Here is a 24,826-nt window from a genome sequence, read left to right as displayed (position 1 = left end):
GAAGCATGGCAAAGCAGAACCTGATAGTTAGAGCGGCTGGCCAGACCGAGCTCGGCGGAATCACGACTGATTCTGACCTATAACCGTTCGAGGAGCACTAAAAGTGAGGAAGCTGGTTATTTGGTCGAGCTCGATAATACGTTCGGTTATAATTCCCGGCAAACGACACGACTATGACCTCGGGAATTGCTGATGCTTCGTCGATTCGACAGCATTCTCCACCCGAGAACATGACGAGCAAGGAGTGCAGGTTTGTTGGCTGCATCGCTTGGCCGTATTTCGATCGCTACGAATTGTTGCAAAGTGTCGAAGCCCAAGGTGGGGCTTCGTCTGCGGGGGCTGTGGTTGAGCAGCGGTGAGATATCACGGATGAGGGCAGATAGAGAAAATCCCCTCGGAACCTTCAAGTGGTTGGAAGTCGACATTTATACCCAGTCGCAACTTGAGGTCCGCGGAACAAATCTTGTTACTTCCCACCAAAACGTGGAAGGATTGACTCGAAAAACGGCAAGATTTGCCGTGTCCAATCAGCAAATTGGCTTGGCATAGCTGCCCCGCCAAACTCCATCACTCCGATGCGTGGCCACCTGACGATATCAACATGGCTGAGGATAGCAGCGCCCAGCAGGCGGAAAGCTCCTATTTCACCCACGAGCCGCCACCAAAGGACCTCAAGACGAACACGACGCTTGCTCGGGAATTCATCAATCGTCATGCTGCCGACAATCGTCGTGTTGTGCTTGTCACATCAGGTGGTACCACAGTGCCTCTAGAGCAGCAGACAGTGCGCTTCATCGACAACTTCTCTGCCGGCACACGTGGTGCTACCAGCGCCGAGTATTTCTTGCAGAACGGTTACGCTGTAATCTTTCTCCACCGCCAGTTCTCACTGCTACCGTACTCCCGGCATTATTCGCATAACACGCGGTCTTTCCTCGACTACATGAAGGAAGAAGATGGACGTGTCGTTGTCGATCAGCAGCACCAAGAGCAGATGTTGCACGTGCTACGACAGTATCAGGAGGCCAAGCGCGACAACAAGTTGCTCATTCTGTCTTACGTCACCATCACTGAGTACCTGTGGAACCTGCGCGAAGTTGCCCAACTGATGCAGCCGCTGGGTCCAAAAGCCATGTTCTACTTGGCTTCTGCTGTGTCCGACTTCTTTGTGCCCCAGGACCGCATGGTCGAGCATAAAATTCAGTCTAATGAGGAGTTTCTGCAAAGTGCTGAAGCCAGCGGCCACGGCAAGCCACCTGCTGCACGTACCGAGGGACGCAGTTTGGTCATAGACTTGGAGCCAGTACCCAAGTTTCTAAAGCAGCTCGTGGATGGGTGGGCACCTGAGGCGATGATCGTAAGCTTCAAACTCGAAACGGATCCATCTATACTTGTCAAAAAGGCACAATACGCGTTACATAAATACTCGCACCATCTGGTTATTGGGAATCTGCTTCTTACTCGTAAGTGGGAGGTCGTTTTTGTGTCTGTACTCGATGGCGAAAAATGGATCCGAGTGCCCTCAAGTCGCAGAGCCAAGAGCTTTTCTGGGATACATTCGCTCGTCGGCTCTGCAGATCAATTGGCGAAGAGCGATGCGATAGAGGCCGTCAGGTCGGCCAGCGATCAGAGCGGTGTCCCACAAGGCGAACCAGCCGTCGAAATCGAGTCTTTGATCATACCGGAGATCGAGAGTATGCATACGCAGCTCATAGAACAAGCTCAAGCAAGAACTGGGGCCTCATGATCATATGTCATTAGACGGTAGGCTCGAATTTAGATCGTTCGTCCAGTCAAGACGTATCAAATTACGGACCTTTGATAAATGATTGATGCTTTGTCACCCCGGCCTAGGACCGGCACTGCGTCAACATCAGGCTGAAGTTGACTACCATCGCGATCACCTCCGCTCTGCTCTTATCGTAGAGAGATAATCGACCACTGTTTCAAATCCAGTGTCCTCCTATTACACTATGACACGAGCCACTCAGCCTTGCAGACCTGGTCATTGTCTTAGGCACTCACACCAGCGTGGTTCAATGCTTGATGTCATTCCCAGAAACCAGGTCCGCTGAGAACTAATAAGACACCGTCTGATCAAGTCTGCTCAGTAGACCCAGTGTGGCGGTACGTCTTAAGCACCGCTTGCAAGCCTTGTAGATCGCGGGAGACGTAGGTATATGTTTCAGCACTGATACAAAACTATCGTGCGGACCTGAGCGGTGTGTAGTTGCAAGCCTGAGCATCCTGCTGCTGCCGACCACACGAACAGGATATAAACTTGACCCGCAATCAAAGCCTCACTATCGTGTAGTATGGTTAGCATTATAACCCTTTGTTCGTTCTGTGAGAATCACGTACTGAATGCCAATTCGACAGGAGTGCGACAAATTGAGTCAACCTCCCTTGTGTCTTTCCTTCTACCAACCGTAGGCTAAAGCCCTCTCTGGGTCCGCGACAGGCATCTTCTCTGTAACTCTCAGAGTCAGGCCCAGCATCAGTTCACAAAAATTTGTGAAAAACAACTGCCAGCAGCGTACGAGACAAAAGATTATGGCGTCCATGAGCGTTTTGACTGGTGAGGAATGCATAGCGGTATCAGCTAAGGTTAGGTTTGATCTGGACTCATATAAGTAATGTCCTTGTGGTGCTTTTGGGCATGTGCAAATAGTGGTTGTTCGCGTGATGTAAGTGTAGAATCTCCGGGGTGAGGGGCCGGATGATGCAGTGAGTTGCGCGTCCTATATGCACGACATTTCCATTCTACTTGTATGTAGACAAGGGAGAAGATCATTGCGTATACAGTGCCAGTGCGTCAAGAAATGAGCATAAGTGGATGTTATCTATGGACTGCCTTTGGCGCACTATTATGGCCAGCCTTCACGACTTATGCCCAAACACGTCCTCAACGTGATTGCTTCATATTTCTCCAGGATCAAAAGCAGAGGTTTTTGAGAACAATTGCACAACACAGGCACTGCTTGTGCTATGAATTGGGCGAAGATTCTCGGCCCTCGGGACAGACCGATGACTTCAAGACCAGCTTGCTAAAACCTACAAGCGAAACCTTGTACTCATTTCTCTCAGTAAGCATGCAGCGCGTCGAGCTTCCGTCCCCGCGCACCGGAGGGTGAAATTTTTTCGCTCCGGGGCGCAGAGAAGATTTGGTAGTCCATGCTGAAACTCAGTTGTCTAGCGAAGCGGTGATGGCCATTGCTAAATTGCAGTCATAACTTCACTCAATACAACCCTCAGCCTCATCCTTGCCTCATCCTTACCCCATAAACTTGTGCACACCTGGCCAGGACATTGCCATGGCTAGCTGCCCTGGAGCACGTTATCGACTAGCAAGGGCAAAGCTAAATAATTCACCGGAACTTTGCTAGGTGAGCTGGCTGCGGTAAGCATTAAGCTTTCAACGGCGTTCGCGACTGGTTCAGCGGGCTGTGGATCGGTAGTTGGTCGAAAGACTAAGATGGGAGAACGTTAGTGAGCGTCTACGGCCGCCAAGGCGGGACGTTGCGGGTCTCCGATGACCAGAACTCCCCTTTTGGGGAGCGCTCTGGCGACAAACTTTAGCGATTCCATTTACACTGTGACTATGGTGCGTGTTGGGTGGATGTAGCTCTATCCGCAATGGTCCCGGGACCGCCGCCGTGATCTGGGGCTGAGACGGTTGGCAAGGATGATAACGATCGCAACCTCGGATTCAGCGCCCGATGCCGCTTGTAGAATTACGTTTGGCGTCGATGTGTGCTTCCCTCGCGGTCTGTTGTTGCGGTAATTATGTGGGCCTAAAGTGTGCTTGAGATTGCTAGTCTTGTTTTCGGGATAGAAGTTTGCTTATTATGCAGACGGCGACGACATCTCGACTTCTCCTACGTCACTTTTGCCGGCTCAGCTTTCCTCAGCGCCATGTTTCGGCTTCAGCTCCTCCCTGTTGTTATTTGTCTCTTCGATCAAGTGAATTACTCTTGGGTCACAGGGCAAGTTACATTCCAATCATGCTGTACAACAGCTACCATCAGCAACCGGCGGGCCCTAACGTCGTCCGTTTCCACGCTGCACAAATGAGCTTGCGCAACAACGGCTTTGCACTAGTTACATGGCGGATGCACTGCTTCTGATCCGACATTGGAGGCGCCCGGCAGCTTCAACCAGCATGGGTCTGAAAATCTTCATGGCTGTAAGCATGCTGCAGCACTAGGCGCTATTCTCAATGTTTTAGAGCCTTGCCGACGGAGCGCCGCCGTTGACCAGGCATGTGGACATGTCAGCTATCCCTTACTTCTTTTCTTCTCGACGATACTCCCCTGCTCTATCGGAACACGAAAGACGCCTTCTCATTGGGCTACATGACGATGATTGGTACAGGATCCTGCTGCACCGCAAATCAGCGCAGCCACCATCAGACCGAGATCTCTCTGCCGCTGCAGCTTATCGGAAGATCAATACAGCGGTGATCTGTATAATCCGGGGAGGCGGTCCAACGTAACTCTCCCTTGTCCTGGCGAGTTGAGATATCCTTTCCTAACCCAGCCACCGCGTGATCTTAGCAACTCAATCTGGTCTGGAGCTACTTGTAAACATCTGTCGCACCCCTTGAACTAGGAGTCCGGCTTTGTACTTCTCTATAGCGTGTGGATCGCCGAAACTTGCTGACAAGTAGTCACGCCTTAGATAGTCCCCAAGATCACCCTACTTCCCTTCTCTGCCGGCACTGCTCTTCTACCGTATCAGCTCTTCGGTAATCTACTACAATATGGCTTCATCTGCCATGGCCTATGATGCAACACGCTCGCCACCTCTGTCAAGAAAGACTTCGCCGTTCAAAGATCCTCGCCCTCCACCATGTACTCCAGCGAAGACAGCGAAAGCCTGGGATGAGTACGAGAAGCAAGCGAGGCAGAATGCAAGGAGAAGGGACCGCGCCTCACAATCATCACAAATCCAGCGCAACTCAGCATCGTCAGATGTCGGCAAGGGGTCAAAATCTTCAAGCTCCACTGCAAGGTCAAGCTACGACTTCAAGTTTCGAAAAGTACTCATTCCTGCATCGACAGAGGTCGCTACCTGCAAGAGCTGCAAACAATCTATCACATATACCTCAGGGGTCTGCGATCGTTGCAAGAAGATTATCATCCTTCCATCTACCACCGGTGAATCGACACCGCCTCTCAGCCCCGCAGCTCGCAACTTCGCGTCTACGGATCTCCACTTGCTCGAGAAGAAGACATCGCTGGAGGAAGCAAGTTCGCGATCACCAAGCTCAAAACATAGAGGCTGTCCGCCTGCGTTAGAGCTCACCAATCCTCCTATCCGACTCGATTCACTACGGCCCCCACCAACCACCCAGGATCTTATGGAAGCCAACCGCAGCCGCAAAGCTTCCTTGACTGACCCTAATGAGCCTTTTCTCCGCTTACAATATGCTCATCAATACGCGCCTCACGCATGCTCTATTCCCACAACACCCACCTACCCACCCACAAGCCCTCCTTCAACAATTCCATCTCGCGTCTCCACTCGGCCCTCGAGCTTCGCACAGATGACGTCCCCACTCATCCAAAACGCCATTATACCATCTTACACGCGCCACAACAGCGCCACACCTTCCGAACTCAGCCAGCTACGTCACTACACTTCCGTTTCCATGGCAGCTACCTCGCCACCCTCCCTGCACCGTGTAAGCAACACGCTCCAGAACACAACCTCGGCGTGGGACGACTGGGACTCAGACGGCGAAGAGAGAGTCCGTCTTGTCGGCTACTGGAAGCGCTGCGGCAAAGACAAGACGGCGCCCGCGAGCTCCGCCAAGGGCAAGGAAAAGGAGCACGAGCGCGAGCGCGCCGACAGCAAGGTCAGCGTGTCCAGCAGCGAGGAGCGACGCAGCCACGAAAAACTTGACAAGAAGAAAAGCAGCTTCGATCGCAGGAGTGAAAAAAAGCAAAGCAAAGAATGCTCCAGAAGCCAGAGCAGGATGGGCAAGCACGACGAGGCAAAAGCAAGCTCCGCTTCGACGGAAAGGGAAGAGTACAAAAAGCACAAGAAAAGGCCCAGTGGGTTCATTCGCGCCATCAGCTGTGGATGCTGATCTTTTCACGACTTGATAATGATGATGATGATGATGACGATGCGGGTGTCTCTGGTGTTGACAACTTTGGTCTGATTACGTTTTTTGGCGTACTGTAGACGACGAGGGGGCATAGCCTGTGATTGTGTTTTTATCTGTTCTGTTACATTGGGTCTCTTTACAATTGTACAGCGGCATTATTACGATGATCACGAGGCATAGGCTACGGCCAGATGCAACGATGTTTTTTGTTTTTCAATTAAGCATAGAGAGAGATCTGCTTTTGGGGAGGTCTTGTGATCGAGGCGAGTGACTGAGACGGAATGTTTGTTTTGTTGTGATCACCATCGAGATCCATCAACATCAGAAGCGATCAACAACGATTACGACTTGGAAGCGACAACTGCAAGCACCAGATGCCATTCTAACGCGATTATCATCGCTCAGCTGCATTCTGAGCATTTGGCCGCGGCAACAAATCATAAACAACCAACGGAACAGCTAGTTGGTCATGTGGCTGAAGTTAGGGCTAAGGCTAAGTATGGCCTTCTCCGACCCAGACTTCAACAACCAGTAAGCAGCAGGCCCCCCCTCCCAGTTCGCAACCACTCACGTGCCACTCAACAATTCATGAAATTGACGCCTCATCCATGTCGATGCCAACGCCCACAGCGATATGCTTGCATTTGCGCAACCCACACGTCGAGGCAAGAGTCGGGATCCTGGCGCTTAACTGTGCGTTCTATTTTGGTTTGCAGAGCATGGTGTAAGGCGGTGACGCGTGCGACGTCAAATAAAGGTCACGTGTGCATCGGTCACCTTCCATTTCGTGGAGGCGATGCAAGGCACGACCACTGCTGGATTAAGTGATTGCATGTCCTACGTTTATTTTATTTTAAAGCGAAGTGTCCGGACAACTAAAGCGAAGAATTTAGTAGCATGATGGGAAAGAGAAGCATTGGTGGCGTGATCATCTACATAAAACTCACAAACATACACCTCTGCACTGAGATGACATTGTACCTCTATCTCTGTTTCGAGCAGACAGCTTGCGCAGCATGACTTACGCTGTAATAACAACATTTTGGAGGCTGGGTCTGCATGTTTTGCCACAACCGTGCAACTCTGCGGATTCCGTGTACCCGTTCTCTGGTCGTCTGGCCTAGCGACGACGTCGCATTGGGGGCGGGTATGCAGCGCATCTGGTAATGTCGAGGGCACAAGATAAAATGTGGAGGTTCCTGCAGCAGTCAATCTCGGTTGTAGATGCTGTGTACGCAATGTGGGCTTTGTGGGCAAAGGTTACACGAGGTCTGGCAGGCGCCTCCGTGGATCCTCGACACCTTCTCGACGGCTTAGGGTTAGCCCACGCAGTCCTTCAATTCCACAGCAGTCTGATCACCGTCATGGTTGTGATGTTTGTTTGCGAATATGATGTGGACGGCGGCCGTGGCACAGAGAAGGCTGGCGATGCGTCATAACTGGCGGTGAGACTATGCAGAGAACAGCGTCCTTGTTCGTAGATACTTGGTGGAGGCTGCTGATGCAAGTTCGATCGAGAAGAGGCATCATCTCAAGATGTCACTTGTCATGTGGACAACTTATGCGCCGCAAACTGTTTTGAGAGAACAGCTATGCAGGTGCCACTTTTAGATTGTGGCGGATTGAAGTTTCTGGTAGTATCTCGATTCATTGAGTTCGCTGCTGCACGTATTCGTGTGTAGATTCACGTCTGTGAGAAGCTCACAGCTCGCTTTTTCCGCCCGGCCTTTAACAGTGTCCTCGTGAAAGGCCATCGGGCAAGTTGTCTTTTCTCCGGTTGCAGAATGTCGGTCAAAGAGAGTGCACATACTCCACGGATACCTACATTTGCACATGCAGCCTCGAGACCAAAGGAAGAAGCGGTGAAGGAGACGACAATGGTGATGATCAGGATGAGGACGAGCTGCTCGTCTCATTGCAGAGCACAGATCTCTGTTTGAATGACAGTCATGTTGGCAAGTCGTATTCGTAGATATCAAATGGTAGCTGACAACAGTGGACAGAATGTGTCACTGGGTCCTGCGAGTAGTACACTTTCATTGAGCTCATTTAGACTCTGTATGACCGATACGAATTAGTTGCAGTGCGGCGACAGCTTCTTCACGAAGCACTCCTCATGCAGCTTTGATCGCGCTGCCGACAGCCCGAACAATCCCCAGAACCCTTTGCACCCTTCGATTACGCCGCTTGCGCAAGAAGGCAGATTGACCCCACCCAGGACCGACAACACTAAGTCTCCTGCAGCAGGATCGTCAGGTACGAAGGGCGATGTACAAGAGGCGAACAAAAGCAAGCGCATCGGCAAGCCAGGAACTACTGCGAGGAAGCAGTCGCTTGGGCTTGAACCGAGTCTCTTACCGGCCCGCACTGGCCGCTATCCACGACGGCACGCCTGAAGACGCTCGTGGTGCTCCAGGAAGCAACGACACAGAGACGGCGTGCCCCCAGGGTGGAGGGACGGGAGATGGGAGCTCGATGATACCGCTATCCAAAGTCGGCAAGGCGTCTCGATCCGGCGACCTGCCCCTGGTGGAGAGCAGCAAAAAGTGTCAGGTCTTTAAGGTGGTATTGCAGAGCAAAGAGACAACCATCTGCCCATCATGCGCACGAAATCCTCGAAGAGCTGCGCTGCCTGCACATGCTTGCGGATGCTTCGCGTTCAGTTGAATGGTACGCACTAGTCGTGGAGATGGGCAGATCTGGCGGAGAAAGACGTACAAAGGATTGGAGGGGTTTAGATGAAAATATTCGAGTCGTTACTATACGCCGGAAACTATCCAGGGGTAGTTTGGCGTAACGCTCACCCCTGACTGGTGCTGGAGGGACTTCGGATAAGACAGAAACTGCACGCTGCAGAAGAGGGGTTTAGATAAAAACTGTAATCTAAAATATTCACGTCAGTAAAGGCTGTTGCTAGGCCTTAATTTTAGAAGCCTGCTTGGCCACCCATGCAAGGGTGCTAGGGTTAAGCTGTTAGCTATAGGTTTGTGAACCCAGCAGGTCACCCATCTTTCAACTCCAGTAACTAATTAGCTTACAGCGAAAAATCCAGTTTACCCTACAAGTTTACCCCAAGTTTATCGTAAACTTGTATTTGTACGCCAAGAGGGTAGTGTCGTTTTCGTCTCATCTAACTTGGAACAGACTGTCTAGTCGGGCCCCCTGACTAGTCTTACGCCACCCTGCTGACTTATCAACGGAAACAGCTATCTGTCACGGAAAACCCGATCATCTAAACCCCTCCATTCGGGCCACTTCGTCGATGCATGGGGGTTGGTGCGAATGAGGGTCGATGGTCTCGGCAGCACCGGCAGCACACGGCAATTGATCGTTAGTCACGGCGACGTCAGACATCGTGTTTGCTGAGATTGGAAGGAGTTCTCGTCGGTCTGTCGGACGCTTTGTTTATGAACGCATGAACGCATGAGCGCAATCTCTTAGATACGATGTTCGCCAAAGTTGCGGGGCGATAGCACAGCGATCAGCGCCTGAAGACACGTCAGGCTGATCTTCAATGAGGCTAGGCGGCGAACAGCCATGTCGGCCAGCAGTGCTTACCCTCGACCGCGTGCCATCCGTCGGTTGTCACGAAAGCTTGTCATGGTCGCGTGTGGTGCGGTGGTGCCAAAAAGCCCGAATTGGACTGGGCTTGTGTGAAGATACGAGGCGTGGGAAGAGCTGTGCAGGCCCTGTTCCGGGCCGCTTCATTTGCTATGTTTGGGACACAGCTCAGCCCTTCAACCTGGACACAGCAGCATTGTCTCCGCTCGGCGCTGGTGTGTCTGACGTAAATAGAGAGAGAAGTGTTGTCTTGTTTCGTTGTCTTGGAGGTTCTTGGTGTCCTTGGGGACTCGGTGCGCTAAGCCGATTCCTATCGCCGGTGTAGGAATTTTCCCCTGACCCCTTCCTCATCTGAGCTAGAGCATGACTTCAGCTGCAATCTCTGCTTCGCACCGCTGGATACCGCTCAATGCTTGACCAACCTAAGCTTCTCGCTACACTCCATCGCCCGACTGGCGGCAAGCTTTTCAGCGCGAAGGACCATCAACCTCGTGACCAAACCACTGCGTGACTCGGTGACACGGTACGGCGCGCCAGGCACAGTGAGTGACACGCATCACCAATGCCCAGCTCGAGCAGACGCTCCTATCTCGTGCCAAACATGCTGTTTGCCTAACGCTCGTGTTCAAGCCGCGTTGCCAGCCAATCCTTACGCCCAGAAATAGACGGTAACCTCGAGGATGATCACACCCTGGCAGCCCTAGCAGTGGCCGTGCTTCCCAGAAAATTACCGCTGCGTCCGCATTCGGCCTTATTCCGATCTTCCCATTGGACTACTGCGTCAAACGGCGCCCATCTTTCGACGCCATGTCCAGAGACGTGACTAGAAGGCGGCCTGAACCACTCCAGAGACGCTGGACATAACTACTTGACCGCAGTCCTCCCACGACTTTTTCCCTACCACGCTCGTTGTAGGCAGACCGTCAAGTCCCTTGCCTTCAGCACCCAGAGTACTTTCATTAGTACTTAGACACTCGTTAAGCTTTGCTGTAATCGACTCTCGCTCGCCTTACGCACCTAATACCCGAATCTTCCTTGCATCGACAAAACGGTGCTCGTACTCAATCCTTACCTCTCGACTACATCCGCGTTAATACATATTCGACTTCGGTTCTCCGCTTTCAAATCGCCACTACCTCAAGATATCATAAACCAGTGCATCTTCCATTGGCTCATTGGTACGTTCTTTCCCCACACACTATGCTGCACGTGTTTGCTATTACATTGGGAACACCAACACGTGGGTGCCAAACACGACTATCAACAGCGTTCAATGGCTGAGTGCTTTGAAGTTGGCTGCAGCCACGCTTCTCTCCATCGAACCAACATCTCGGTTCTTACAGTGAGCGTATGCTTACCTTCAGTATTAGATCTCCATCAACGATGAGGACCTCTATCCTTGCCTTCGGCGCCTTCGCCGGGCTCGCCTCAGCCAACATCAATTTCAGCTGGGTCAATCCTACCTGCGACATCAACGCCCCTAGCCGCTGCTTGACCGGACAGCACTGCGGTGAGGACAACATGTGTGTCGCCGACATCAAGAGCGACCACTCCAAGATATCTTCTTCCCACCTCCAAATCGTCCCCGAGAAGAGGCAGACCAAGTACTCTCAGGACGGCCAGTGCGGACCTGCCAACGGCAACCTGCTTTGCGACCCCAAAAGCACCGTCTACAGTGGAAGCTGTTGTTCGCAGTACGGATGGTGCGGAAACACCGAGGGTCACTGCGGAACTGGCTGTCTCTCCGGCTGCGAAAATACTCCTCCCGGTCCCGGCGTCCCCAAGGCTGCCGCAGTCCCTGCTCGGGACGACGGTCGCTGCGGTAAGGACTTCGGCGGTGCTACGTGCGATGCCAACGGCGCTTATGGCGGGTGCTGCAGTTCCTACGGATACTGCGGTTCCACTGACGGTCACTGTCTCGTTGCTGATGGCTGCCAGAACGGCTGCAAGGATGCTACCACCGTCAAGCCTACTGTTCCCACCGCTACTGCCACCCGTCCCCCCTCCATCACCACCTCCGGCGAGCCCGTAATTGGCAAGCCCTCCAGCGTCGGGGTCACCCCTGTCACCCCTACTCATGTTCAAACCCTCGATGGAAGCTGCGGTGCCACTTTCGGAGATACCGTGTGTGGTACCTGGGCCCAAGGATCGTGCTGCAGCATGTACGGATACTGTGGTAACACCACCGCTCACTGCGGTGAGGGTTGCCAGTCCGGTCCCTGTGTCAACACGCCTGCCGTGCCTGCCCCCAAGGCTAGCCCTGCTCCCGCTGCTGCTAAGCCTGGATCGATTGTTATCAAGGGTCGCTCCGGTGTCCCTGCTATGCACGCCGGTCTGATGCCCAACGGCAAGGTTGTCTTCCTGGACAAGGTCGAGAACTACACCGAGCTCAAGCTCGCTAATGGACAGTACGCTTACTCTTCAGAGTACGACCCTGTTACGCAGAAGTTGACTCCTCTGGCTTACAAGACCAACGCTTTCTGCTCCGGCGGTATTTTCCTCGCTGATGGACGTTTCGTTTCTCTTGGTGGCAATGCCCCTCTCGACTTCATTGACCCCACCGTTGGTGATGGTTTCAAGGGCATCCGTTTCCTGAAGCGATCTGCCACCGATGCTTCTCTGGACGGTCAGGCATGGAGTGAGCCCGGCTCAAAGCTCGACACGGCCCGTTGGTACGCAACTGCTCAGATCATGCCTAACAACCAGATCTTTGTCGCTTCCGGCTCCCTGAACGGTCTCGACCCTACCAAGCCTGAGAACAACAATCCTACCTACGAGATCCTCAACGCCGACGGTTCGCCCCAGGGCAAGTCCATCAACATGGAGATTCTCAGCAAGAACCAGCCTTACTACATGTACCCGTTCCTCCATTTAATGAAGGACGGAAATCTGTTCGTTCAGGTCTCAAAGTCTGCCGAGATTTTTAACGTCAACACCGGCAATGTCGTTCGCACTCTTCCTGACCTTCCCGGTACCTACCGCACATACCCCAACACCGGTGGTTCCGTTATGATGCCCCTTTCCAGCGCTAACCAGTGGAACCCTGATATTATCATCTGCGGCGGTGGCCCTTACCAGGACATCACTGCCCCTGCTGACCCATCTTGCGGTCGCATCAAGCCCCTTGACGCCAACCCCACCTGGGAGTTGGATTCTATGCCTGAAGGCCGTGGTATGGTTGAAGGAACTCTTCTTGCCGATGGCACTATCGTCTGGGTCAACGGTGCTCAGGAGGGTGCTCAAGGTTTCGGTGTTGCTCAGGACCCTGCTCTCGAGGTTCTTCTCTACGACCCTAACCAGCCCAAGGGCAAGCGCTTCACCACTGGTCCCAAGTCGACCATTGCCCGTCTCTACCACAGTGTTGCTCTTCTCCTCCTCGACGGTACCCTCCTGATCTCTGGATCCAACCCCGTAGAGCAGCCCGTCCTCCAGCCCACCGCTAAGGACCCCTATGTCACCGAGTTCCGCAATGAGATCTACACCCCTCCCTACCTCCAGGGCAACCCTGCCCGTCCTTCCGCGGTCCAGATCTCCACCAAGGCACTCAAGGCTGATGGTTCCACGTTCACCATCAACTTCAGCGCCCCTGCCAACTCCAAGGCTGTCAAGGTTTCCCTCTACTACGGTGGTTTCGTCACCCACTCCGTCCACATGGGCCACCGTCTGTTGTTCCTCGACAACACTGGCTTCAAGGCCGGTGCCACCGCCCAGACCATTACCGTCACCATGCCTCCTAACAGGAGCATTGCACCGGCCGGTCCTTACGTTGTCTACGTCCTCGTTGACGGTGTCCCTGCTATGGGTCAGTTCGTCAGCGTCTCGTAAATGTAACGTTGATATGAGCTTGACGAGGGTTTCTTTTCTTTTTATGCCGCTAGTCAAAGCACACCCGACTGGGATGTACGGGTTGCTTTATACCAGAGTAGAGTGATAGAATTGTTAGGTCAATAGAAGCAAGTCTGTTCGTTTGAGAATATTGAGCATCGGATCCCGCGTCGCCTTCATGGGTCTTATTACCCTCAAAGCATCGTGAAGCCGCTTGATAAACCTACTAATCAGATCAAATATTACCGGGACGCGACTCCATCAGCCTTACGTCATCATGAGCCTCACTAATCATTGTGCTCGCAGCAACACGGTAACTCAAATGAGTTTAGAACATACGTACACAACAGCCCATAAGCTAGAAATTCGCGATCCATACTTATTCGGCACATACATCAAACACCATGGCACCGAACATCGAGCTCCTCACGTCCGCAACACCCAACGGCCAAAAAATATCCATCTTCCTCGAAGAACTCGGCATCTCGTACACGACAACATCAATCGACCTCGGCGCCGACGACCAGAAGAAACCCGACTTCCTCAAGATCAACCCCAATGGCCGCATCCCCGCCATCGTCGACCACTCGCGCAACGACTTCCCCGTCTTCGAATCCGGAGCCATATTCCTCTATCTAGCGGAGCACTACGACCAGGACTTTGCATTCTCGTTCCAAGACGCAGACGAGAAGAGCGAGATGCTGCAGTGGCTGTTTTTCCAGAACGCAGGCGTGGGGCCTATTCAGGGCCAGGCGAATCACTTCTACCGCTACGCGCCCGAGAAGATACAGTACGGTGTCGACCGCTACCAGAACGAGACGAAGCGGCTCTACTCGGTCCTCGAGGAGCGGCTGGACGGTAGAGAGTACCTGGTCGGCGCGAACGGTGGGAAATATAGTATTGCGGATATGAGCACGTTCACGTGGGTGCGCTGGGGACCGTGGGCCGGGGTGGATTTGGAGCAATTTCCGAGGCTGAAGAAGTGGAGTGAGGGGATTGAGGAGAGGGAGGCGGTCAGGAGGGGATTGCGCGTGCCGAGTGGAGAGGATCAGATTGTTAAGCTAAGGAGGGATCCGAATGTTGACGATCCATTTAAAGGGTGGGTTATGAAGGGGCAGAATGAAATCAAGAAGAAGCATGGGAAGTGATGTGGTGGGCTCGTGAGTGGCAGTACATACTAAGATGCAAGACGCACGTAGGTCCCCCCAACAAGATGCTCTGAAACATAGTTACATGTGCTTGCTGCTGCTGTTGGTCCTAACGAAACATGCATGTGACACCATCTTGACGCCTCTTTAGGTGACGCACCAAGCGCTGTAGATTTCAGACGCTTGTCTCTAGACTCCTCTTTACCCTCCTAAGAATCAAAGAACGCGCATTCCTTGTCCATCGATGCATCCAGGGCTGGACGATGATCCACGTCACGAGCCTGCCATGCAGGTTTCATGTACCAATTGCGATATTTGTGATTAGCATGATAGTTCAGACTCAATGCCCTCCAAGTAGCTTCTGGCATGTTTCTGAAACTAGAGGGAAGACCTTGCGCAAAGTTGTCACTGAGAGCGCCTGACCGGACCTGATTGTCGATGACCCGTATGCGCTCGACACTTCTTGTCGCAGTCTGAAGGATCCTGAAAAGCATAGGCACATCGGTCAGTGGAACGTCCTTGATATCGATCGTAAGGGTCAAGAGATTCAGTTCTTCCATCAGATCTCGGAGCTGACATCGCCAGAAATGCGTTAGGTTTACAGGATCGGTTACAACTGGCGGCTCGAACAGTTCGTAGACCAAGTCTGGCGCTAGCCATCGTATGCAGTGCAATAGGGAGCCTCTGCCAAAATGTAGTGACAAATGCTGGAGTCTGGAGCGATTGAGAGGCCCCAGCTGCCACAAGAATTTCGTGAGTCCTGTTGTGCCGAAGTGGAAATTTGTGCTGCGGAAGACATGGGCAGCCATGTGTTCGTTGACGGCCTTTGATATCAGGAATAGGGTCGACATTGTAATCGGCGGTTTGGGCGCAACCGAGACACCCAGCACACATCTTTTGTGCGTGAAACTAATGCTGCCCGTATATCCTACAGCCAGATAAAGGATTGCATCCTGAAGTTCGAGGGGGAGTCTAAGGAAAGGACGAAATAGTGGACTGATCGTGACAGTGTCCTTTTCAAGAAGCCTTAAAGGGGCTCGAGCTGCGATGTCCTGTTCGGACAAAGTGAATGCCGAGTCCCAGTTGATGTTGCTGGCGTTCAAGGGTATCCGTGTAGTTCGTTGAGGAGATAGAGGAGCTACAGGCGCATCCCGTTTTAGAGCCTGGGCATTTGATTTTGCTACTTGCGCGTCCATTTTTGCGAGATGTGCAAAGTAGTGCTTATTGAGGAATTCGCAAGCTGTCACCCAACCTGATCCGCTGCGAATAATGAGGTTGTAGGGTACCATCATCCGTCTTCGGCATATCTCGCGACCAGTCCAGCTTTCCGCACCAGACAGCGTTTGCTGTCGGCTGTCACCGCTGTACTGCTGTGACTGAAAGAGGCGGATGACGACCTTTTTACTTGTACTCGCAGAAGATGAACTGGTCAAAATGCAGTTGACAGACTTGCCCAGTCCCACTACTTCTCCTGTAATAACGCCTTGTGGATGGAGACTAATACTACCATGGAAGTAGGTGGACGAATCATGATGTGATGCCCAGTTCGTCAGGTGTTGAATGAAGATCTCGCGTTGGGTCGTTTTGGTCCACAACATATTTGCTGGATTGCGGGAGCCACGCCTTGTTGGCAGTGCAGAGGTGGACGTTGCTACCTCTGACATATTTTTCCTGGCACTATCAGACAATGTAGCGCAGGGCTGAGCATCTGATTGGCCGACCGGTAAAGGCATATCGTAAGAAGTGTTGAAGTAGTGATACACCACGCTGTAGAAAGCTAACGGTCCGAAAGCTGGTAGCGCTTGGAACAGACGATTCAAGGTGGAGGCTGACGTGGCAACACAAGTGCGTACGCGAGGCTGGTTGATGTAGTGCAACGTTACAGTTGCACAGTTGTTGCGGACCCTGTGTGACCCTCAGAGAGGGGTTTGTTGCTTCCTACGAGTGTTGCGCATACTGCAGTATTGTTCCCCACACGTTTGACCCTAAATAGAATCGAAGTGACAGTCGTATATGCTGATTTGCCCACAGTACAACGTCGGGACCGATCATCGGTAACAGTGTCAGAGGCAAGGCAATACCAAAGCGAGCAAGATGTTGAGAACACAGATTCAAGTAGCCATGTTCAGCTGGCAGTATGCGAAAAGCTGTGATGTTCGTATATGAGGTTGCCTGACGCGCAGATGATCAATTACACTAAGGAAAGTGACGCACCTGCTGCATTGCAGAGCGCTAACCTCATTTTGATCCGCATACACACTGTTCGTGAATGTGTAAAACTCGACATTGTATTCGCAAGTGGCTTTATGCCGGGTATCGCATTCTAGAAACACAGTGATCCATACGCCCAAAAGAATGCTCATATCCAGACGCTTGCAACTATGCCCTGCCTTCAAGCCAGCCTGCCGCCCTCTCCAACGCACTGTTGAAGCTCTTTACGTTGGCGAAAAGCCCTCCGCCAACCGAGCCTACGTCTCTGCTGACGGTTTCAAGCAGCATGCTCAATGGCACATCCGGGCCCTCGTCTTCTCTTCGCTCATGCTTCGCCTTTTTGCGGCCGTTCTGGATAGCAGCTTCGATGTCGAACAAATTGGCACTTAAGCTATTTCGAGCCTCGACTCTTGATTTTTCCGCCTCAAACTCGGCCTGAACATCATCGTGCTCGAGAGCTATTTCCTGTCGACCATTCTGCAGGGCTAATATATCTTTCCGAAGCTCGGCATTGTCGCGCTTGAATATCTTCATTTTCTTCAGGTTGGTCGTCAGAACGTCGTTGGCGTCTTGTAGATCGAGCAGCTTCTCGTCCAGACTCTCTTTGAACGACAAAGCCAGATTGATTTCACTTCGCATCTCTTTTCGGCGTGCTGAATCTTGTGATGCCTGCATCTTTCCCAACATTCTGCCTAGGCGATGGTCAATCGCTTCTTCGATGAGGGTACGTGTCGTGTCCGCCACGGTGATACCTCGCACCCCATAACCTTTCATACGCATGACCGAGATTGCAAGCTTAGGCCCAAGGATCTTCTGTCGTTTACGTGGCGGCTTCTCGCTGGGTTTTGCGTATTGTGCCTGCTTTGGAGATATGTGTTTGGCGACGGGTTTAGGCGTTGGCTCTCGAGTATCCTCCTCGGGCTCTGATTCCTCCTCGTACACGTCTGACTCTTCTTCAGACCCATGGGCCTCCTCTTCAACTAGTCTCGCAAGTTTCGGTGTCGCCTGTGTCGTTCGTTCATTCCCTGGGGACAGCTCGTCTTGTTGTTCGTCGCCCTCTTTTTCTGCAATCACCGCGTTCGCATTCCGTTTGGGTGTGGGTTTACGCGTTGACGGTAGGACTAGAGCTTCGATCTCGGTCGCTTGGGCAGCCTTGCGCGGCCTGCCACGCACGACGCTCCGCACAGGTACGGGGGTTGCTGAAGTTTGACCTCGGACGACTGATGCTATTGCTGTCGATACGGTTGCCTGTGTAGGTGACAGCTCGTCAACCTCCTCCTCTTCGCCTTCACGGGGTGTATCATTTGGTATTGATACTCTCGACACTATTCTTGGAGTGGTGGTGTCGATCTGTGGCGGCGAGAGCTCGTCTGCATCTTCGTCGTCGGGTTGTGAAGCGTTCGACGCCGTATTCTCTACTGTTGTCGACAGTACGAACGAGTGTCTGGAGCTGCTATGTGGTTGCATGCCCGGCGTGACGGGAACGATGTCCGTGGACTTTGACCTTCGAGATGTCTGTTGACGTGAAATTGCCGATGGGGTGGCACGGTTCGTCAGGCCTGTCACGTTGCCTGGCGTCCTGCTGGCTGTGGCTGGGACCTCGTCTATAATCGACAACTCATCTGGCGCCTCGTCCGGTTCCTCACGTACTAGAGACACTGGTCGAGCGACTCTCCTACTCTTCTCAACAGAGCGCAGATTCTCAGCGCGGTCTGGACTCAATTCATCGTCCTCCTCGTGGCTAGCGTCCGGTACTGGCTGCGACGATCCGCGCTTTCTCTTTCCTAGTCGCGGCGTAGCATCATTGTTCATAGGTGTACCATTACGTTGCGATTTTACGCTTCGTTGTGCTGACACGCTGCGGTGCCGTCTCGCTGATCCGGCTACATTGCGCGGCGTGTTGTGTACAGGTGTTCGTGACCGTCTCCCAGAGCGCTGAGGGGGAAGGGAAGCTTGCTTTGCGCCCAGAGCGCCGAAGTTGAAACCAAAAGACGCCTGGACAGTCGAAGGCCTGGCCGTGTCAATATGTATTGTCCCAGTGTTACAGTGGGATGTTTACCCTGCACCGCGCACGCGCTGTTGTCGATGTTCGCGGCGATCTAGCCTTTGTTAGTCATGAGCTCAATCCGTGTATGCGACACCAAATTCCTTACCAGCAGGCGCCATAGCAATGGTGGACGTAGCTACTGTCCTTGAGATTTGGGCGCTGTTGCGCGTGAGAGCGGGTGTGTTATGATGCCGCGGTCGCGCTAGCAGGGATGCACGTGAATGGTGGTGAAGCTTGGGCCGATCCTCACCATTTGTTCTGGCGCTTTTGACACTCGTTCAGTTCACACTTCTATCGTCTGATTCAACATGGGCTGGCTCTGGGGTAGCAGCGACAACCCCGACAAGCTCGATCCGTCGCTGCGCGAGTTTTTGAAGAAAGAAGCACCTACAGGGCCAAAGCCCACACTCCCCACCGCACCAAAAAAGAAGCCTGTCGAGACAGCACCGGCAGCAGCACCAGCGCCGTCTACACAAGCAACTGCAGAGTCCGAAAGACCGATCGTGCCGCCTCAGTCGCAGTTCCAAGATGGCCGCTACGCACATCTCTGGAAAAACTACACACCACAAGATGTCCTCATGGACCGAGGGAAGAACGAGCAGGACAAGTTGAGGGATCTTGTGGATGCATACAACGACCGCAATGCCTCCATTGGGCAAATCGCTATGGAGAACTGTGCGCTTGAGTACATGGAGCAGTTCGAGTGCTTCAGGAATCCAAAGACATGGTGGTCCCTAGGCACAATGTGCAACGCCGAGTCAAGGAGATTTAATCGCTGCTACGACGTGCAGTCGAAGTTCCTAAAGGCACTTGGCTATCTGACACTGGATGCTCGATCACCAGAAGAAGACGAGAAGATACAAATGCACGCCGACAAGCTATACCAACAGATGCTCAAACAAGAAGCGGAGATCGAAAAGGCAGAAGCCGAGGGCAGGGAGCCGCCCAAGTTCGAGAGCGTACTGTCCAAGGCAAATGTTGCGCGGGCTATGGCCGGCAAGCAGACCACCATCACACCTCTGCCGGCTCAAGGTAGCGCGCCAGTCGATACGGAGGACGAAATATGGAGTCAAATCAAACCTGAAGCTCGCAAAAAGTACGAGGAGAGCATCGCTAAGCTGCCGCCAAAAGACCAGGAGTTCGAACGCATGGCAATACTGGGCGAGCTGAAAGCGCAGACAGGCATGGCCAAGCAGGTTGAGGAGACATTTGTAGAAGAACGCATAAACCGGATGAAGAGGAAAGAAGCCGGGCAAGCAACGATAGGGGATACTATCAAGAGCTGGTGGGGCTGGGGCTGAAGGCGGACATAAGTACTGTACGTATTGTGTATGAATACGTAAATGCCGCGGTCACTGTATTGACTCCGTGGCCAGCCCGTTTCAATCCTGGTATCTTTCTTACGGCAGGAGTCTGCACGATTCACACGTCAGAAGCAACGGATGCGCCCTCGTGCTAACGTCGTCTTTCCGAAATCACTTCTCCTAAACCGCGTTGCTCCGCGGCGCATTGTCCACAGCACACAAGGTAGGTATAGCTCTGATAGTGGCATGTCGCAAAATGCACTACGTAGGCACGGCAATAAGTTCATTGCAGACCATCGTATGGCCTGTTGGAAACTTTTTGCAGATGACGTTCACACATTGTCGAATAACAAAAAGCCATGGCAATGCCCAGACGGCTACGCGGACGTTGTTCATTTGCCGTTCACAGACCTCATGGATCACCGCAGGGTTGTGGTATGACTCAATCGTGGTGAATTTCCTTGCGTTGCCGGCACAGGGCCCTTCATCTTGATAGTGATCGCGGGCACTCGAGTCTGTCATTAGAGCTAGGAGCGGGTTGAGAATGATCAGCAGTCAACAGAAAAGGATGTTAAACCAGCAACACAATCCAGCGCATCATGAGCATCGAGACTTATGGATTGCCGTGCCTCGCATTGCTCTACCTGTCCTTGTATGTGACTGCTCTTCGCTCGTGTAACTCATGTTTGCCCCCGTCGCAAAAGGCTCAGTCTTTCCACGTCGTCGATCGTCCTTTCCAGCAACTTCCTACCGCGCAGCGAAAAGCTGCAGGCTTCACAACCGCGACAATGGATCGGCTCAGCTCCTCGGAGATCAAAGTTGGTATATGCACAACCACTGTCACAGAGAGCACAAGAGGTCTGACCTGCACTGCTACAGCGTTTCCGCGGACCAATAGTCATCGCTCCGTCGAGCTCGAAATTCCAACAAAGCAGATGACGAAAGGATTGGCTCAGCGAGCCTCTGCCAGCCAAGGCCGACCAAAGCTCAACAAGCCTCAACCGGGATGCATACGGCCATGTTCAAATTTCTGGTTTTTCTACATGTTAAGATCCTGGACAAGGGATAGACATGACGTCCACGGTAGCGTCATCACGTGCGACGTGAAATGTACGAAAAGGCTAAATGGGTCGCGTTGATTGGGCATGGCAGCATAGCACTTCGTCGGTCATGGTAGAGGTTTTGGTGGTCCGGTGTACAAGTTTGGGGTAATTTCTTTAGTGACGAGCATAGCAGCCACGGCCTGTCGTGCGTCAGATTGAACAAACAAACTCGTCATTGAGTCGTAGCTTCCTATATGAGCTCGACTCACTTTCATTTTCACTTTCAATCACATCCTAAGCTAATAATCGTGCTCTACTCATCAAACAAATATTTGCAACAGCCTGCTCGTTTACCATTTCACCTAAACTACATCCGCAACATCACACAATGGCAAGATACCAAGAGCCTCTCGATGGCCCGGTCGACCCATCATACTACGAAGAAAAGCCTACCGGGCTCTTGACACGCTTCGTTCCCGAGCGTCTGCGACACACAGCCTTCTACCGAATTCTGCTGCGCCTGACCCGCGTCTTGCAATTCATCTCCGCCGTGGTTTCTCTTGGCCTCTTCTCTCAGCGTCTCTACAAGGTCTATCGTCTTGTCAATTCTATCAAGACCCGCCGCGGTGTGAGCGGTTCCTTTGGCGCCGTAGAAGGCATTCTCGCTGCCGCCGTCCTGTACACACTTATCACCACAATCATGACGCTGATCAAGAAGTCTGCCAACCCCGGACCCAAGTGGCTGCGCTGGCTGTGGGTGCTCCTCGATCTTGCCTTCGTCGGTGCGTTCATCGCCGTTTCTGTCCTCACGCGACCAAGTGGTGGAGCTGCGGGACCAAGGCATTGCTACACTGACCGCAACGCCAACAATGCTGCCAACATTGCGCAAGGACAGACTGCAAACACTCAGGATAGCACTTGTGATTTGCCTTGGGGAACATTCATTCTGGCGATCATCAGCACGTGAGTAGATACTTTGCGAATTGACCTAAGACCAAGCTCTAATATCCTGCTCCAGATTGCTCCACGCCCTCACAGCCGCCTTCCATGAGATCAAGGACCACCACCGCAAGACGAAGCTTGCGAGGACCGAGGAGAAGGCTGTTCACGAGCAGTACGCTTCTGGCAATGGACTTGCGGAGCGTGCCTAAATCCATCACGATTGACTTGCCAACATGTACAACATTGAGCATCAGTCAGTCACACAGTGTGTGATACATTTCAGGTGAAAAGGAGATGCTTCAACATACATAATGGATCATCTCATGGGTTTATCTAAGCAAACGAATGATACTATGCACCTGTGATCAAGTTCTACGTTCAATTTACGCTACAGTTCTTATGACACGTGCACTGTGTAATGAGATGCAAACCCTTGGTCTCCCCTTCCTGTATCACTTTCTACCTACTTACAACCACGCCAATCCGCAATGGCAGTTAACTGATGGCTCCACCCAACTGCTGCTTACAGCATAGATGGTTACTTCTTGTTGAGAGTCTGTTGACGCGCAGGTCGCGATTCTGCCAGGCACAAGGCAAGCACCGCAAGGATCCTCAAGAGTGCGGCATCTCCAGAGCGTCTGGCAAGCCCAGGGATGCTCAAAGACTGCCCAGAGGTTTGTGGGTACACCACTATGAACACCGAGTTCGGAGTCGTCGTGTAACACTCTGAATCTTCAATTCTAACACCTCTCATTGGAATGAGCAGAAACGCTTCGTTCAATGCGGTTCCAAGAGAGAAAAGACTCCAGTTCTTTTCTTGGGTTAAACCTACATACATGCGATCATTTTTCGGGTTTGTTGGGGAGAAAGAAGTCTCCTATCGACATCTGAGAATCTTAGTGCTGCAAGATATACGTACATAGTTGCAATTGAGTGGAGCAACCACCCCAAAGAGAGTCTCAGCGTCTTCGAATCGCGCCAGCGGATGGTCCATCGTGGTAAATGAATACAGAGCAAATTGGAAGACTCTGGTTTACACGGTCGTCTTCTGGTGGGATGATATGACACCTTATTTCGTTACGCTGGAAGAATACTAGCCTTTCATGTGGCTCGTTTACCAAAATAAGCTATATGTTAGATTCTCAAAACTCGTAACATTAATTTCTTGAGAAAGCGGAATACGTTCCTTGGACTCAAATATCGATGCGCAATCGGCTGGACGCGTCGAGGTGTATCGAGTAGGTTCTTGGGCGGTCTTGCTATGAGTCGATTTGCGGTCACAAATGAGTCCAGGGACATATTGTACAATGTGAATAGGCTTGTGCTAGCTGCTTTTAACTCTGAGGACTCTAAAGAAGTCTACATCAGGGGCGAATCATGTATCAATGAGTTAGAGAGAACGGCTTCTCACCACTGCCTCTGAGTTGCATTGATGCTCACATGCTTCTTTTTCTTCTAATGTGAATTTAGATTTGAATTTCACACGTGGGCCTTTGTCCTTCAGATGATTGATCAAAGGACCGGGTGTATGTATATGTGGCAGGTGATATATTCTCTTCCGCAGAAAGATGCTCGTAGTTGTCAGCGAAGACAGGACAATACGATACAAAGATCCCTCGCGGAGATGTGTGTATGGAATTATGAGGAGTGAGTTGAAGCACCTGATTGAATACCACTGCAGGATGCAACACATATTTGAGCATCCTAATTGCAGGGGAAATGTACAGTCATATCATCTTGCTCAGGATCTCATTCGCCTCTTTCGGTAGCCATCACACATGCGCCTAGCGTACTACAACTTGTCTCTCTCGCCAAGTGCGAGTCATGTCGCTATTATACTCAACATCTGATGCTACATCTTACTGGCTATATGGCACAGCTTCACGAAATGAGGGTGGTATATCAAACCCCACTGCACTAGATCCAAGCGCCATCTCAAGGTTCGGTATTATTTCAGTCTCATGTGCACCTGCATGCACGAGCTAAACGAGTGGGACGAAGAGGATTCTAAACGTAATTAGTATGAGCGCTTCGGCGGTGGTGATGTGCGGTATACACGGCACTGTGAGAAAACAAAGTGGTTGGATATGTGGCAATTTAGAGGGGAACGCCAATGCGTTTGGAATTGATGAATGGTAGCGGTTCATATTGCGTGAATTGAGTAATGCGGGTGATTGGTCAATGGCGTGAGGCTTGGTGTTCATCTCAAAACGAGACATAACGTTTGGCTGTACGAGCGCAACATTGATAAATTGGTTTGTTCAATGGCCATCTTGAAACTTGCAGCCGGCGAATTAAACACTCACGCGTGATGCCATGAACAAGGTGCCCCCATTGACGTTGGGTTTCCGCCGCTAAAGGGAAGGTCCTTCTTCGGAGGGTGGTGTGCTTGCGGCCGCAAGACGTGAGCCCGCTGTCCATCAGCGCACAGTACTGCAGGTAGTAGACCGGAGTAAGGCATGTATGTATGCAACCGCATGCACCCGTGCATGCCGGTCAGGAGTAAATGGCTTTGAACGGTCGTCTTATCAAGGCTTCACCGCCTCTACATCTCAAATATTCAGGCCACGCAAAGAGCCTGACATGGCCTAGCTTACACACCAGCCTATTTGCCTCGCCTCGATGTCCTC

The 24,826-nt window shown here is 52.1% G+C and overlaps 8 protein-coding genes across 8 annotated transcripts, besides 5 other annotated features; 6 read left to right on the top strand and 2 right to left on the bottom strand.

The window, feature by feature from the left end:
- Positions 1-601: 601 nt before the first annotated feature.
- EKO05_0004381 (Phosphopantothenate--cysteine ligase (ATP)) lies at positions 602-1,747 on the top strand (the record flags this gene model as incomplete). Its single annotated transcript, XM_038945570.1, has 1 exon — positions 602-1,747. One exon carries the CDS (start codon positions 602-604, stop codon positions 1,745-1,747), a length of 1,146 nt encoding a protein of 381 aa, XP_038800182.1.
- A 1,502-nt stretch (positions 1,748-3,249) lies between these two features.
- Positions 3,250-3,283: a tandem repeat.
- A 1,479-nt stretch (positions 3,284-4,762) lies between these two features.
- Positions 4,763-6,094, top strand: EKO05_0004380 (uncharacterized protein; the record flags this gene model as incomplete). Its single annotated transcript, XM_038945569.1, has 1 exon — positions 4,763-6,094. One exon carries the CDS (start codon positions 4,763-4,765, stop codon positions 6,092-6,094), a length of 1,332 nt encoding a protein of 443 aa, XP_038800181.1.
- Positions 5,465-5,490: a tandem repeat.
- A 13-nt stretch (positions 6,095-6,107) lies between the features above and the next one.
- Positions 6,108-6,136: a tandem repeat.
- Positions 6,137-8,840: 2,704 nt separating this feature from the next.
- Positions 8,841-9,026: a dispersed repeat.
- Positions 9,027-9,030: 4 nt separating this feature from the next.
- Positions 9,031-9,362: a dispersed repeat.
- Positions 9,363-11,026: 1,664 nt separating this feature from the next.
- EKO05_0004379 (uncharacterized protein) lies at positions 11,027-13,501 on the top strand (the record flags this gene model as incomplete). Its single annotated transcript, XM_038945568.2, has 1 exon — positions 11,027-13,501. The coding sequence occupies one exon, from the start codon at positions 11,027-11,029 to the stop codon at positions 13,499-13,501; it is 2,475 nt and encodes an 824-aa protein (XP_038800180.2).
- Positions 13,502-13,905: 404 nt separating this feature from the next.
- On the top strand, positions 13,906-14,649 carry EKO05_0004378 (uncharacterized protein; the record flags this gene model as incomplete). The annotated part of the gene is made up of 1 exon (XM_038945567.1): positions 13,906-14,649. The coding sequence occupies one exon, from the start codon at positions 13,906-13,908 to the stop codon at positions 14,647-14,649; it is 744 nt and encodes a 247-aa protein (XP_038800179.1).
- Positions 14,650-14,858: 209 nt separating this feature from the next.
- EKO05_0004377 (uncharacterized protein) lies at positions 14,859-16,701 on the bottom strand (the record flags this gene model as incomplete). The annotated part of the gene is made up of 2 exons (XM_038945566.2): positions 14,859-16,554; positions 16,607-16,701. 2 exons carry the CDS (start codon positions 16,699-16,701, stop codon positions 14,859-14,861), a joined length of 1,791 nt encoding a protein of 596 aa, XP_038800178.2.
- Positions 16,702-17,028: 327 nt separating this feature from the next.
- Positions 17,029-19,026, bottom strand: EKO05_0004376 (uncharacterized protein; the record flags this gene model as incomplete). The annotated part of the gene is made up of 3 exons (XM_038939054.1): positions 17,029-18,871; positions 18,920-18,959; positions 19,014-19,026. 3 exons carry the CDS (start codon positions 19,024-19,026, stop codon positions 17,029-17,031), a joined length of 1,896 nt encoding a protein of 631 aa, XP_038800177.1.
- A 189-nt stretch (positions 19,027-19,215) lies between these two features.
- On the top strand, positions 19,216-20,208 carry EKO05_0004375 (uncharacterized protein; the record flags this gene model as incomplete). Its single annotated transcript, XM_038945565.1, has 1 exon — positions 19,216-20,208. The coding sequence occupies one exon, from the start codon at positions 19,216-19,218 to the stop codon at positions 20,206-20,208; it is 993 nt and encodes a 330-aa protein (XP_038800176.1).
- A 1,434-nt stretch (positions 20,209-21,642) lies between these two features.
- Positions 21,643-22,405, top strand: EKO05_0004374 (uncharacterized protein; the record flags this gene model as incomplete). Its single annotated transcript, XM_059636377.1, has 2 exons — positions 21,643-22,217; positions 22,273-22,405. 2 exons carry the CDS (start codon positions 21,643-21,645, stop codon positions 22,403-22,405), a joined length of 708 nt encoding a protein of 235 aa, XP_059492360.1.
- Positions 22,406-24,826: the final 2,421 nt, after the last annotated feature.

This window comes from Ascochyta rabiei, chromosome 6 (assembly GCF_004011695.2).
Source record: "Ascochyta rabiei chromosome 6, complete sequence".
NCBI classification, from domain to species: Eukaryota; Fungi; Ascomycota; class Dothideomycetes; order Pleosporales; family Didymellaceae; genus Ascochyta; species Ascochyta rabiei.
This window is presented reverse-complemented; position numbering and strand designations above follow the sequence as displayed.